This window comes from Gopherus flavomarginatus, chromosome 7, assembly GCF_025201925.1.
Source record: "Gopherus flavomarginatus isolate rGopFla2 chromosome 7, rGopFla2.mat.asm, whole genome shotgun sequence".
In the NCBI taxonomy this organism is placed as follows: domain Eukaryota; kingdom Metazoa; phylum Chordata; order Testudines; family Testudinidae; genus Gopherus; species Gopherus flavomarginatus.
Window position 1 is genome coordinate 91848546 of NC_066623.1, and position 13925 is coordinate 91862470.

Sequence of the window (13925 nt, forward strand, 5' to 3'; positions counted from 1 at the left end):
TAAGGCATCTTCATAAATGTATAACCGCTTAGAGGCCAGAATTTCTTTGAAACTTAGATATCCATTAGGACATATCTTGCCTGAATTCACTTCCTCCCTGGCTTTATTTCCTCTGATTGCAAGGGAGAAGCTTCCTGGATTGTTGCTGCTCTGATATTTGTGGGAGGCTAAAAGCTTTATTAGAATTATTCAATTGTATGGGAACTTTAAACAATCAGTTAGATTATCAGGATTTAGTCCTATTCCTTATTGCACACAGAAACAGGAGGAAAAATGTTGGAGAAATGGTACTTCTCCGTGTGAGAGATTTTAGCTGCGGAAGAGCCAGCACTTAGTCATGGGAATTATATAAAGAACTTGGTTGCCTTGAGTGGAAGTTTTGGTGTTGAGGAACAGAAAATGATGCAGATGCCATGTTATGTGAAGAACAGCAGACTGAGGGTATGTCTACACTACCTGCCGGATCAGTGGGTAGCAATCGGTTTATCGGGGATTGATATATCACGTCTCATCTAGACACGATATATCGATCCCTGAACATGCTCCAGTCGACTCCGGAACTCCACCAGAGCAAGCGGCAATAGCGGAGTCAACAGGGGGAGCCGCGGCCGTTGATCCCGTGCCGTGGGAACGGGAGGTAAGTCGAAATAAGATACTTCGACTTCAGCTATGCTAGTCACGTAGCTCAAGTTGCGTCTCTTACATCGACCCCGCCCCCTGGTGTAGACCAGGCCTGAGGCATTGGGAGGAGTAAAGCCTGTTAGGGAGTTAGACCAGATGCTGTTTGTAAACAGAGAGACTAGAGAATAACTGGAACATTCAGAAGAGCTGTAAGAAGGCTGAAGAGGAATTGGAAGTAGTCAGCAAACAGGCAGAGGCCATGTCTACCTCTGGTAACATAGAGTGGAGGCAGTATGTGATGCTTGAGGGACATTAGGCCAGCAGCAGAGGAGCAGGAGGTGACAATCTACAAAGGAAGCAAAGCAAAGGCTGCTGTGAGCTTTGTGGTGAACAGGAAGCCTAGAGATGTTGGTGAAAGGGGAGATGTGTAGATATGGAAGATTACATAGTTTTAAATGGAAGTACTTGCGGAGAGGGATTTATTATGCTTTCTCTGGTGTTATATTGTTAAATTTCCTATTGATGAATATGATGGACAGCTCTCTTTTAAGAGGCAGGTGGCAAGAAAATAAACTCTTAAAACTAGTGACCTAGTAAATATTATGGTTCTGGGTCAAGACAGAAATTTAAGACCATTTTTTGAGAGAATCGACAAGCTGACAAATAGGAGGGGGGGTGGGGGGGGAGCTCTGACATTATTTACAAAGCAGGATTTACTACCTCATAGGTTTTTGGGAAGATTAACATATGTGCAACACCTTGAAGATGGAAAACACTCCATAAGTGGTAAATGTTTCTTTTTTCATTGTCGTATTCAGTGTAGTTGTAGCTGTGTCAGTCACAGGATATTAGAGAGACAAGGTGGGTGAGGTAATATCTTTTATTAGACCAACTTCTGTTGGTGAGAGAGACAAGCTGTTGCCACACAGTCTGTCTCTCTCTTTCTCTCTCTCTCTCTCCAACATAAGTTGTTCTAGTGAAAGATATTACCTCATGCACCTGGTCTCTCTCTTCATTATATATTGGAAATTAGCAGCAACAGTGAATTATAAGGACTTTCAGAGGACGATAGAGTGCTTTCTGTATCAAATGAAGTGGATAGTTATGAACTACTGCACAGTGAGTTTCACAAACAACCCAACAGTAGATTTTTAATGTCCCTGGTTGTGGAATTCAAGCATTCTTACCCACCAGATGTCACTTTTTTCAAACCCAGATGTAGGCTTCGCAAGCCAGTCAGTTGACCACCTATTATTTGATCATGGTCAAATATTGTCAGATATTTCAGCCTGAATGGCCTGATGTAGGCAGCAGCCTACATAATTCCTTTCTGTCTTTCAGGATTTCATTTAATTGTTTCACATTTTTCTGAGTTAAAATAACTCATCTAAGTAACTTGTTTTTTGTAATTTGACATAAGAATCTATCCAAGTCTAAGCCTATTAGAGATAATAAAGTCTTACTCTTTTTTGTTACAGTTGTTACTATTCAAATAAATTAGTACTTTAAAGTATTTAACCATTTTTTATATTATTTGACAATATTTCACGAGTCAATTGACCAATTAGTTTTGGACTGGTCAAGTGTCCAATACTAGGTGCAATAATTTTTAAATCTAAAGGCTTGTCTACATAGGGACACTCAGGAAAATTAATTCAAATTAACTAAAAGTGTGAATTTAAAGCAGATTAGTTAAACCACATTAAATCCCTATGTGAATGTGCTTTTGCAGCGTGTTGTCCTCTAACTGCCCCCTAAGGACACTGCTGACACAAACTAAAAGGTACCCAGTGTGTGTTAACATTAATCCTGTTTGGTGCACTCTCCAGTTGCACCCCACATTGCAACACAGTGTAAACGTAGCTTTGCGAAGTGAATTAAGTTAAACTGAGTTAAAGACACTTTAATTATGAGTGAAGAGCATGCACACAAGGATGTAATGCTGTTTAACTAATCCACTGTAAATTCACATCTTCAGTTAATTCAGATTAAGTTTTCTGAGTGTCCCTGTGTAGACTAGCCCTAACTCTAGTTGTTGTTGAAAAATTAATAAGCTTTTTTTGGTTTTGGTTTTGTTTGTTTTTAAATGGAGACCAAGAACAAGTCACCCTTTTCATCTTCTCCTTCCCCATTTATATTATCCATCAGTCCCTGACTTGGATCTGTATCTATCTCTGACTCCCAGTTTTCTCCCTCCAATATATTATTTGTTTTTAGTCTCAGATGTGCTCAGAATACTTTGTGCCCACTGCCATGGTGTCACATTTTGCTGTATCATGATAGTCAATGAAAAAAGATTTCAAGCCTGAAATCTAGCAGTGCCAATTGAATGCATCTGAGCTGAAAAAAATACAGCTGCTCAGGAGAGAAAATATTTGATTGGCTTTCCGCAGAAATCTATTAACCTCATATTATTTGCTGTGGGTTAAATTTTAGATGCATTAAATATTTTTTTTCTACAGTAATTTACAATCTACTTATATAAAGTATGTAGTATACTAATCCTTACTTAGCCCAGCATCTAATGAGATTTCTTGTGAATCACTGTTCTGGCAGGTGCAGGAAAACAATCCCCCTGAATCTATGATGATGACTAAATGTAAGACTTTTCTTGAGTTGTTTGAATGCCAGTAGATGGCAGTAAAACAAAGGTTTAGTCTAATGCTTGACAAACTGATACTGCTCTTTCGCTTAACGTAATTTATCTAAGTGCACAATAGCAAGCAATAGCATGATTGGTATTTCAAGTCTTGTAAAACTGAAAACTATAATGTTTTTGTTTAGCACCATAGATCCCAGAAATCGATCTATCACTATAATTGCTCTTATATACAAAATACCAGTGAAATGCAGTCACTTTTTGGGAAGGAAAGTGACAACCAACAGTGCACAACATTAGATAGGGAAGAGAAGAAATATTCTTGTTACCAAGATCAGAAGACAAAAACCTCTGTCTTATGAAAGGTGCCATGGAATGTTCTAAATCAATGGTAGGCAACCTTTGGCTAGCGGACTGCATGCGGCCCATCAGGGTAATCTGCTGGTGGGCTGCCAGACAGTTTGTTCACATTTGCATGGCTGCCCACAGCGCCTGGTGGCTGCGGTTTGCTGTTCCAGGCCAATGGGAGCTGCGGGAAGTGCGGGCTGCAGGTTACCCCGTTCTAGATCCACAGACAGCTGACAAGACTGCTCTTATTCTGAAAAGCGCACAAACAATAAATTGCAGCGAATTCTGCACAAAATTTTTTATTAAGTAAATATAAAATTCCAGAGCAATGAAAGCATTCTGTAACAATACCTTCATAACAGCAGTCAGTTTTATTCTTTGCTATCCATATAAATAGGCTAAGAATTCAGCCACATGGAACTATTAAGTTTTGAAAGCAAAATTTGAGGCCTTGAGGAGCTACAGATAAAGTTGTTGCCACTAACTGTGACTCAAGAAATCTAGTGGTAGCACCATATAAGACTGGTGATGAAGAAGAAATCCATTTCTTTAAAGACTGAGTGTCATCACACTATCTGTGAAGAAGGCTGCATGTAGGTTTTTATTTTTATTTTTATTTTTTTAAATAAATGCAAGAATTGTGTTCTGTTTCTGAAGCAACTGAAAGGCAGTTTGTCAGAGACCACAGTCACTATGAAAAGCCGTTGTCATTTCCCAACTCAATAAAGATAAAATATGTGATCCATTACTGGATACCTAAGAACAGAAATATAATTAGCACAGGACAAATAATAAAAAAAAAATAATTAACCACTGCAAAAGAATAAATGGATCTTGCATCTCAGAAATCACTAGATGCACTACTTTGAGGCTTAGATGTGCACAAAAAAAGAGAACATGATTTCCCAAAGAAATTTTTCAAAAATTTGTCCAAAAAAAAAGTAACATCACTAAGCAACCCTGCTCCCCCGCCCCCATATATGGCAGCATCTCTAGACATCTAGAGCACAGTGTAATGCTTACATTGTGGGGCAGTCTAAAACATTATAGCAGAACACTTGAGTTGGGGATTCTTGCCAATTTATATCTATCTTTTAAAATCTGTTTTATTTTTTAAGGTACAGTCTCAGGAAAGCCTTTTTTCTCATCTTAAAGATCACAGAGAACCGTACCTATTTAGGTTACTACATTATCTGATAATCATCTTGTCTGGAAAGCTTTCTGCAAACTTCCGTGTATGTTGTCTGTCATCAGTGTTCCAACACTGCATTTGTAGGTTAAAACAAATCTTAATTTCACAGATTGAAAGAGTTCCTGTGGGGAGCACTGTGCATTAATTTTTTCAGAAGTGCTAGATTTTAGAGATTTGTTTAGCTTAAGTTTGTAACTGAGGTTAAGTCAATGTAGTATCTAATTGTGTCTGAGTGTAAGTTTAATAAAAGTCCCCTTGTTTATTGTGCAAGATGGTTTTGTTGTTTGGTAAGGGATCATTTTTCCTGGTGGTTCCTCAAAGTCCTAATAAAAGGAAATTATTTAAGACTTCAGTTGTGAGGAGCTCACTTGAAGAAGTTTTAAGTGTTGTTCTGGTGGGTCATCAAAGTATGAATTTAATTGGAAATTTTTAAATGGTGTGTGAAGGCTCTAGGCTCTAACTACATAGTTCTCATTTAGTTTAAGTACAATCTTATGCCTTGTCTTCTCTGGGATTTTGCCTCATATTAGTTAACTTGAGTTAAGAACATACCTTCTTTTTCCAGAGAAGACAAGGCTTTTGTCTTCTGGTGAATTTGCACAGGTACAGAGACTGACTTGAACTATAATTCATATTGTTGTATTCACAGAGAACCTAGAAAATGTGTAGTAAATGTCTATGAACCCAATTATTTTGAAAATAGCCACTTAAACTATGCACACTTAAACTTTGCTTGTGCCCCTGCAGAAAAGCATCTAATTCTAAACATAGGAGTTGCATGCACATTTTAAGATCCCTAGTTAAAAAATGAAACTTGTCACTTACTGCATTTCTTGAACTATAATCAAAATGTTATGTCACTACTTATAGATAGAGGAGAAGAAGAAAGGTTAGAGGATGTGAAATTTTTGTATTCAGCCTGTAATTTCCTTGAATAAATCTCTCTCTCTCTTTCAAAGGGGTAGTTGGTTCTCATAGTAAAATAAGTGGGAGTCATGCAGCTAAAAGTCTGTACGCATCTTTGAAAATTGGAATGGTTAAAAACCTAATAGGCTGGTGGCCAGATGAGTAGTTGGATGTATAATTAAGAAGCAGGGTTGAAATAAAAAGGAAGAATGTATGATGGCTATTAGAGAACCTGGTAGTGAAAGAAACTTGACTGAATTCTTAAGTGTAACATACACAAAGCATGTGTCTTCTATATTACAAGGAACTTTTGTACAATATTTGCTTACGGTACCAGTTGAAGGGATTTTACCTAAAAGGATGAAAACCTGTGCCATCTTCTGAAGTCCATGAGTATTGACAGTGGCACTCCTGAACCACTGGTACAAACACCAGGCTGTAAGAGGAGGGAAAAAAAGAAAAAGCCGCAGTCATTTGTATTGTTCCATTGAATAGAAAACATGCAAATATTTAAGATGGCTGCTTTGCATTCTTTCCAGACTGAATTTATTTAGGGTCACTCAGTGTGTGTTGCGTGAACTGATTCTAACCTTCCTGTTTGCTCAAAGGACCCTCGAAGCAGGGCCGGATCCAGCTTTTTTGCTGCCCCAAGTGGCTAAATAAATAAATAAATAAATAAAAATTCTGCAGTTGGCGGCACTTCGGCAGCAGCTCAGCTGCACCGCTTAATTCTTCGGTGGCAATTCAACGGCGGGTCCTTCGCTCCAAGAGGGACTGAGGGACCCGCCGCCAAATTGCTGCCGAAGACCCCGGACATGCCACCCCTTTCCGTTGGCCACCCCAAGCACCTGCTTCCTTTGCTGGTGACTGGAGCTGGCCCTGCCCAGAAGTTCCCCTTTATGATATACTACTGCACAGTCAAGTCTGTAGGTCTGACATGTGCAGGTAATGTTATGCTTTGTGGCAAGATATTGATGTGAATCTGTAGCACCAAATATCGTTTTTGCTCAAGAGAGATTAGATTGCTTTCAGGACAGTTGTCTTATTCACATATGGTGTCACTCGCCAGTAGGTTATCTGTTGTGAATGGAGACCAAAGTAGCCAAGAGTTTGATATTTTGAGGTTTACAATGTAATGTTACACCTAGGTGCTTTCCTATTGAAGAAGGATTTTAAGTAGTAGATCAATCAGGAATGCAACACTCTTTCTCTTCTTTAACTTGTAGTCAAGGAACTTGAAATACGTTCTCTTCTATGAAGACTGTATAGCATCCCCAAGGAACTTTAGAAGGGAAGGAGATGGCAGGGGTGGGCAGGGTGGCATGGAATTTGGAGATAGACAGAAGTAATAGAAACAAGATAAGGGGAGAAAAAGGCAAGGAAAGACAATGAGAGCCCAGCAGGAAGGTCAGCCCTTGATATCTGTTTCATATTTCATGCTTTGCGCTTGCACTCTCTGGAGAGTTCCACATAATGGTACATAAATGTGTCTCAGTATGGTATATACTGTACTGAATAAGCAAGAATCGCACATTCTGCATTTCCCCAAAAAGCTGTGGGGGGAATCTAATCCCAGTTTAGTTCATTTCTAGGAAAAAAGACAATTTCCACTTCTTAATTTCCATTCTATTTATTTAGCATAGGGGGTGGGGAGGACATTAATTATGTGAAATAAAGCACTATCAGAACAAGGATTACATTTTTTTTACTAGGATGCTATTTTTAAAGTACAATTTAATTAATTTCAGGCCTAAAGGATGTGACAATGTAATTTTATATTTAATTTTAAGATCCATAATTAACCTAATAATGCTCATTCTAGATTTAGTCGTTTAATCTCTACTGGGCCAAGAATAAAAGTGCTTACTTAATCACTTTTTAATTATAGGAAAATAATACAGGTGATTTAGATTAGGTTCACTTGCCAAGGAAGTTAATATTTTGAGAAATCTTTTTCTATGTTATTAGAGTATTTGTGCTGAAAAGGTACTGATCTTCCATTGTGAGTTGCATGCAGTTTTAAATATTAATTTATATTCTGTCTAGGTTTCTTTAAACAGCTGTAGGGGTTTCAATTTCAGTACACCTGCTATCAGTAGGTGTATTGTCAGGCTAAAAAGGTTTTTTGTTTTTTGTTTTTTTTTTTTTAAAAAGAGACCTGTAGCACTAACACTTGTAATTGCCAGGCACAAAGATTAAAAAACCTGAGCCAGGCTCCCAAAAACATGATTTAAAAAAAGAATTATTCTTTTTTTGTCTCCTACTTTTTGAACTTTTAGTGTTCACATTTTCAAGCTTCCCATTTTTCAACCATGAGACTTATAAACTTATTTATTTTTTTAAATCACAGGTCTGATTTTCATGTATTAACATGGCCATAAGAAAAATACGTATGAAAAGCTGGTTTCTGTATTTTCAGAAATGTAATGAGGTACTTGTTTTGTGAATCTTTTCATTTAATTACACAGAACTTAAATTTGGAGGCTACATTATATGACATTATCCCTTGATTAATTTTATAATCTCCAAATAGAAATAAATATCTTTAGCAGAAACTAAAAACAGTACTGGGAAATCTATTTATCTGAATAGTTTGCTCAGCAAGCTGAGTTTGGCCTGAGGATATAGCAACAATAATTGCAGATAAACATCACATGTAATACTTCTGAATACTTACGTTTCTGATTTTTATCAAGAGCAAAGGGAGATAATTTGTGAACCAATGAACTAGCAATTCCTATAGTGTCTTACTCAGCTGATCAGACCACAAGATGGGGAGAAATAGTTACACAGATCTGAATTTTCTTGTTTTTTTCAGGAACATAATTTCCTCTACGCCCACCCACAACTGTGTATATTAAGGCCATAACAAGCTGATGACCCTTCTGTTTTATATGTGCATGCCCTGTCTTGTAGACTGATATTAGAACAAGATTAATCCGTGTGAAAAATGACGCACTATTTAAAATCATTTAAATAACTGTTTTTCCTAGAACATTAAACAGTGCAATTGAACCCAGTGATTGTCTTGTCTTGGCTTCTTTTTGAAAAGCAATTGTTTAAACACAGTCTGGGGAAAACAGTTTAAGATACCCCAGGTTTTTATTAAGAAATAAGAAGGCAGAAGTTTATTTTAACTCTTATGTAAATAAAACTGTATATTTTTAACCTTGGTTCTGCAAACTTTTGTTGTGTGTATTTGTTATGAAAGCAAAGGATTACTAGTACTGGTTAAAAGAACAGGAGTACTTGTGGCACCTTAGAGACTAACAAATTTATTTGAGCATAACCTTTCATGGGCTACAGCCCGCTTCATCGGACGCAAAGAATGGAACATATAGTGCGGAGATGTGTATACATACAGAGAACATGAAAAGGTGGGAGTTGCCCAGCCAACTCTAAGAGGCTAATTAATTAAGATGAACTGTTGTCAGCAGGAGAGAAAAAACTTTTGTAGTGATGATCATTTAAGACAGTTTGACAAGATACCTAACATGGAGGAAATGGATTCAATGTGTGTAATGGCTCAGCCATTCCCAGTCTCTATTTAAACCTAAGTTGATAGTATCTCGTTTGCATTTCAATTCAAGTTCAGCAATTTCTTCTTGGAGTCTGTTTTTGAAACTTTTCTGTTGCAAAATTGCCACCTTTAAATCTGTTACTGAATGGCCAGAGAGGTTGAAATGTTCTCCTACTGGTTTTTGAATGTTATGATTCCTGATGTCAGATTTGTGTCCATTTATTCTTTTGCGTAGGGACTGTACGGTTTGACCAATGTATATGGCAGAGGGGCATTGCTGACCCATGACGGCATATATCACATTGGTAGATGTTCAGGTGAATGAGCCGCTGATGTGTGGCTGATGTGATTAGGTCCTATGATGGTGTCCCTTGAATAGATTTGTGGACAGAGTTGGCATCGGGCTTTGTTGCAGGGATGTGATATATGCCTATTAAATGCTTGTTTAATTAGTATTTTGGTTTTCAGGATGCATATCAGCAGGTGTATACAGACAAATGTCAACACTTTGCCTCCTTTCCCACCCCCCAGTAGAAGACATGTGCCTTATTTTCAGCAAGCTCTGTGTTTTTTCTTGCAGAGGCTGCACACCTGAACCTATGTTTCTTGTCGTCTTTCTCTGTTTTCAGTTACTGCATTTTTTGTTCTTTTTTTAAATTAAAAAAAAAAAAGGAATTTTACCTTCTGGTTTGAGGACCATTGAAAAACTCGTAACTTTCAAATTAGCAAACACAAGGATCTGGTGGCATGAGGTTCCTGTTTTGTACCTGGCACATCAAGGCCCTGCTTTGATCTATGCCTTTAAGGTCTGATCCAATTCCCATTCTAGCCAATGGAGAGACTAAGGCCTTGTCTACACTGCCACTTTACAGCGCTGCAACTTTCTCACTCAGGGATGTGAAAAAACACCCCCTTGAGCGCAGCAAGTTTTTCAGTGCTGTAAATCGGCAGTGTAGACAGTCCACCAGCGCTGGGCCCTCATGGGGGTAGTTTTTAACAGCGCTGGGAGAGAGCTCTACACAGTGGCAGCACTTTAACATTGCTAGTGAAGACATACCCTCACATTCACTTTAGTTGGAGTTGGATCCGATTGTTTACACTTGTACTTGATGCTTCATTGTGTTAAACTTCTTTTAAGTAAAAGATCAACAGAAAAACGGAATTTGTTGAAATAGATGATAATTTTTGTTTTAAGGTTTTCTATCTGTTCAGTACAAGTCAGGTCACATTGTTAGGCCTGAATCAGCAGTTCCCAAATGGATTTGTGCCATCTGCAGATGGGGGCGTGGCAATCCCTAGTGCATGCAGATGCCATTTTGCTCCACGCAGCATGACATCACGTATGTGGTACATGCGAGGTCATGATGCATGGAGGATGACATTTTGCTTTACAAAATGGCATCCTCCATGCTGTCTGGGGTCCCAGCAGGACCTTTACTTCATTAAAATTGGGTTGTGCCTGCAAAATGTTTAGGAACCCCTGGCTTAAACGACTATAAAATTATAATTTTACAGCCTGGTCTACACTCAAAAATTAGATCAGCATAGCTCCGTTGCTCAGGGTTGCACAGGTTCTGTGCCATAGCTGTGCAGCAGTAATAGCTGTAGTGTAGACGTTGTAGGAGCAGCAGTGATCAGTATGCTATGTATAATCTGTATGCTCAAAAAGTCTGTTTTTTACACACACACACACACACACACACACACACACACACACACACACACACACACACACACACACACACACACACACACACACACACACAGTGGCTTTCCCCTACCCCTCCCTCCTGGGATGCTTGTGGGATGAATGGGTTGCTTAAACAGCTGGAAGATCAGAAGACCTCCCAGGTAGACAAAGTGTCTGGGACTCTAATTAGGCAGCACTCACACGCCCAATGCATGGACACTGGCCAAGGTGGAATGTGACCAGCCAAACGCAGCCTAGTCATCTCTAGTCGCAGGCCATGAGGAGCAGGTCCTTAAAGGGCGAAGGGGCCATGTGCTCAGCAGTGCACTCACAAGCTTGTACCTCCCATGAAGGCCCTTCGCCCTGTGGTTCACTGCGTTGCATTCCATTGTGCCTCATCATACCATCCATCGCTGTGCTGTGGGACACTTACCTTGAAGGATCTTGACATCGCCAGTTCCATGCCTGATCTGAGAGCATGAGTATGAAAGTGTGAGTGTGACACACACACACCCCCTTTTGAGCTTAGCTATCAATATAATAAACATGCTGCTTTCTGCCAAACTCTAGTGGGTCATTAGTCCTCCCTAAGCTTACTAGTTGGCCCAGTTTTGAGTAACAGACATGACTTACATGTATACATATCAGAAATATTTATGTGCAGAAGTTACTCAAACTTGTTTGCTGGACTGGAGTCATATATATGTATATACATCCACCATTATACAACTCAGAAACCTAAATGAAATAAAACAGGCAAGGTTTTTACAGGAACAGAAAACAATGTTGTGAGTCCCCCCTGCTGGATTTGTTTTGTTAGTTATTTAACACATTCTTAAAGCATTGTTTACAATATTTGTATTCTGTTTCAGAAACGGTAAATGAGATGCCCGTTAATTTTATCTTTCCTAGAAAAACTGGAACTAACCTGGTAAATGTGTAAAGGACAAAGTCAGTAGAGAGAAATTTTATTAGCCAGCTCCTATTAGGATATTCTAAAAAATGGCAATGTCAATAAAAAGCTACTAAAAAGTAATTTTCAGAATTTTTTAAAGGTTCATATTACAATAACGTAATTTCATCACCAGGTTGACTTATGGAAGGCAGCTTGTGGGGAAATATGTTAATAGATTCTCTCTTAAGTAATTCTACATTCTGGAAAAGCAGTATGATTTTGAGTACAGCTTGACAGATGTGCAGGAGTCTAATTTTTGGTTTGGACTTTGTTTATTCTTACATGAGGTGTTTTCTTGCACATGTTCATTTTGAGTCTGTTTAGTTCTCTCTTGGTTGTTCTTTGTAAATAATTGCACTGTAGTGGGGTGAAAACATTATCTTCTATCTGTTCTTTTCATCTAAAGCTGCTGTGAATTTCACTGTTTCTGTAGATGAGTATATCTCAAACATTCTTCACTGCTTGTGGTAGAGTAACACTTAATAATGAAACCATTTGTCATGGAGTGGGGTGAGGTGGAGGGAAGTTTATTTTGAAGTAGGAAATAAAAAGTCATGACTTTTGTCTTTGGGTTGGTTTACGCTCCCCGGGGGGGGTGGGGGGGGCGGCTCGATCTAAGATACTTCGACTTCAGCTACGCTATTCATATAGCTGAAGTTGTGTATCTTAGATCGAGTTACCTACCGTCCTCACGGTGCGGAATCGACGTCCGTGGCTCCCCATGTTGACTCCACTACCACCGTTCGCTTTGGTGGAGTTCCAGAGTCGACAGGAGCGCGTTCGGGGATCGATATATCGCGTCTAGATGAGATGCGATATATCAATCCCCGAGAAATCGATTGCTACCCGCCGATATGGCCTGTAGTGAAGATATACCCTGTGTTTTTACTCTTGTGAGCAATTCTGGTTGTCATATGTAGCTATTGGGAAGCTCAGGAGCTTGCCATATGTAACTGTGATTTGTTGCCATTTTTATTGGTGAATGGCTAGAATAAGGATTTAATATTAAAGGAATGCCTGAATTTTCTGTTTTATTGGTGTGCTTTGTATTTAACTACTTAAATATCAGTCAAGATCATTTTTGTTTCAGTAAAATGCTTTGCTAAACTGTTACAGATAAGTGTGCAAGACCTCCTGACCTCTTCTTAGTAGATAATCATGGCTGGCATTTAGATTTTTTGTTGTTGTTTTTGCTAGAAAACTTTAGTGAGATGTTTCCCTTTGTCTCTGTAGTTATCAGAGACTGTTACAGACGATTGCTGTACTCGAGGCTCAACGTACTCAAGCAGTTCAAGACCTTGAAAGTTTAGGCAAACACCAGAGAGAAGCACTGAAAAATCCCATTGGATTTGTGGAAAGACTCCAAAAGAAGGTATACAATAGGCATTTCTTAAGTTTTACGAAAAAATTTTTATAACAATTAACTCATCACCTATTAAAAACTAGTGTGTTTTATATATACCTGTGTAAATATTAGAAGGTTTAAATTCTTTCTGTAGTGAAGGAAAACTGCCCTCTGTTCAGGTTTGATGATTGGTTAAATGTTGGTTAAACCTATAAAATACGTATAATTTTGAAAAATTTGTTAAGGACACATTTTTGTAGGAGTATAAAACTCATCTTGTCTTCAAGCTTTCAGTGCATATGGGCTTTCTATGATTAGAAAGAAAGCATTTTGCGGTAGGGAATGATATCAAGAAATCATAGCGTTTGTCACCAAAGAGACTTAAATGCTTTGAGTTTAGTTTCAGGTTAGTGTACTTTTAAATGGAGATTGTGAGCAGGAAATGTAGTTCATAAACTGAAAGCAAAATGACCTATTAAGGCATACCTCAAACCAAGAGAGTGCCAGTGATTATATCAAGCTAGTGTACATGTGTGGAGGAGGGTGAATTTCAGTAAAGAATCAGATTTCATTTTCAAAAGTTTAAAAAGAAGTTATAACAACAGTAACAGAGAAAACAAATTTTTAAGTCTTAATAGTTTCTTTTTTAAATGAAAGCAATGACTGACATATGCTATGATAGCGGCATATCTCTCAATGAAGGAGAGATGTTGTTGGTTCTGGGAGATTCCCTTTCCATAAGCTAGTAT

General features: G+C 38.4%; 1 protein-coding gene across 4 annotated transcripts in view; it reads left to right on the forward strand.

The window, feature by feature from the left end:
* ZZZ3 (zinc finger ZZ-type containing 3) overlaps positions 1 to 13925 on the forward strand; it is a 102992-nt gene that overhangs the window by 65511 nt on the left and 23556 nt on the right. For all 4 annotated transcript variants that reach the window (XM_050961867.1, XM_050961868.1, XM_050961865.1 and 1 more), the window contains exon 3: positions 13065 to 13203. In XM_050961867.1, the coding sequence (XP_050817824.1) occupies positions 13065 to 13203 (139 nt within the window). The remainder of the gene's footprint in view (positions 1 to 13064; positions 13204 to 13925) is intronic.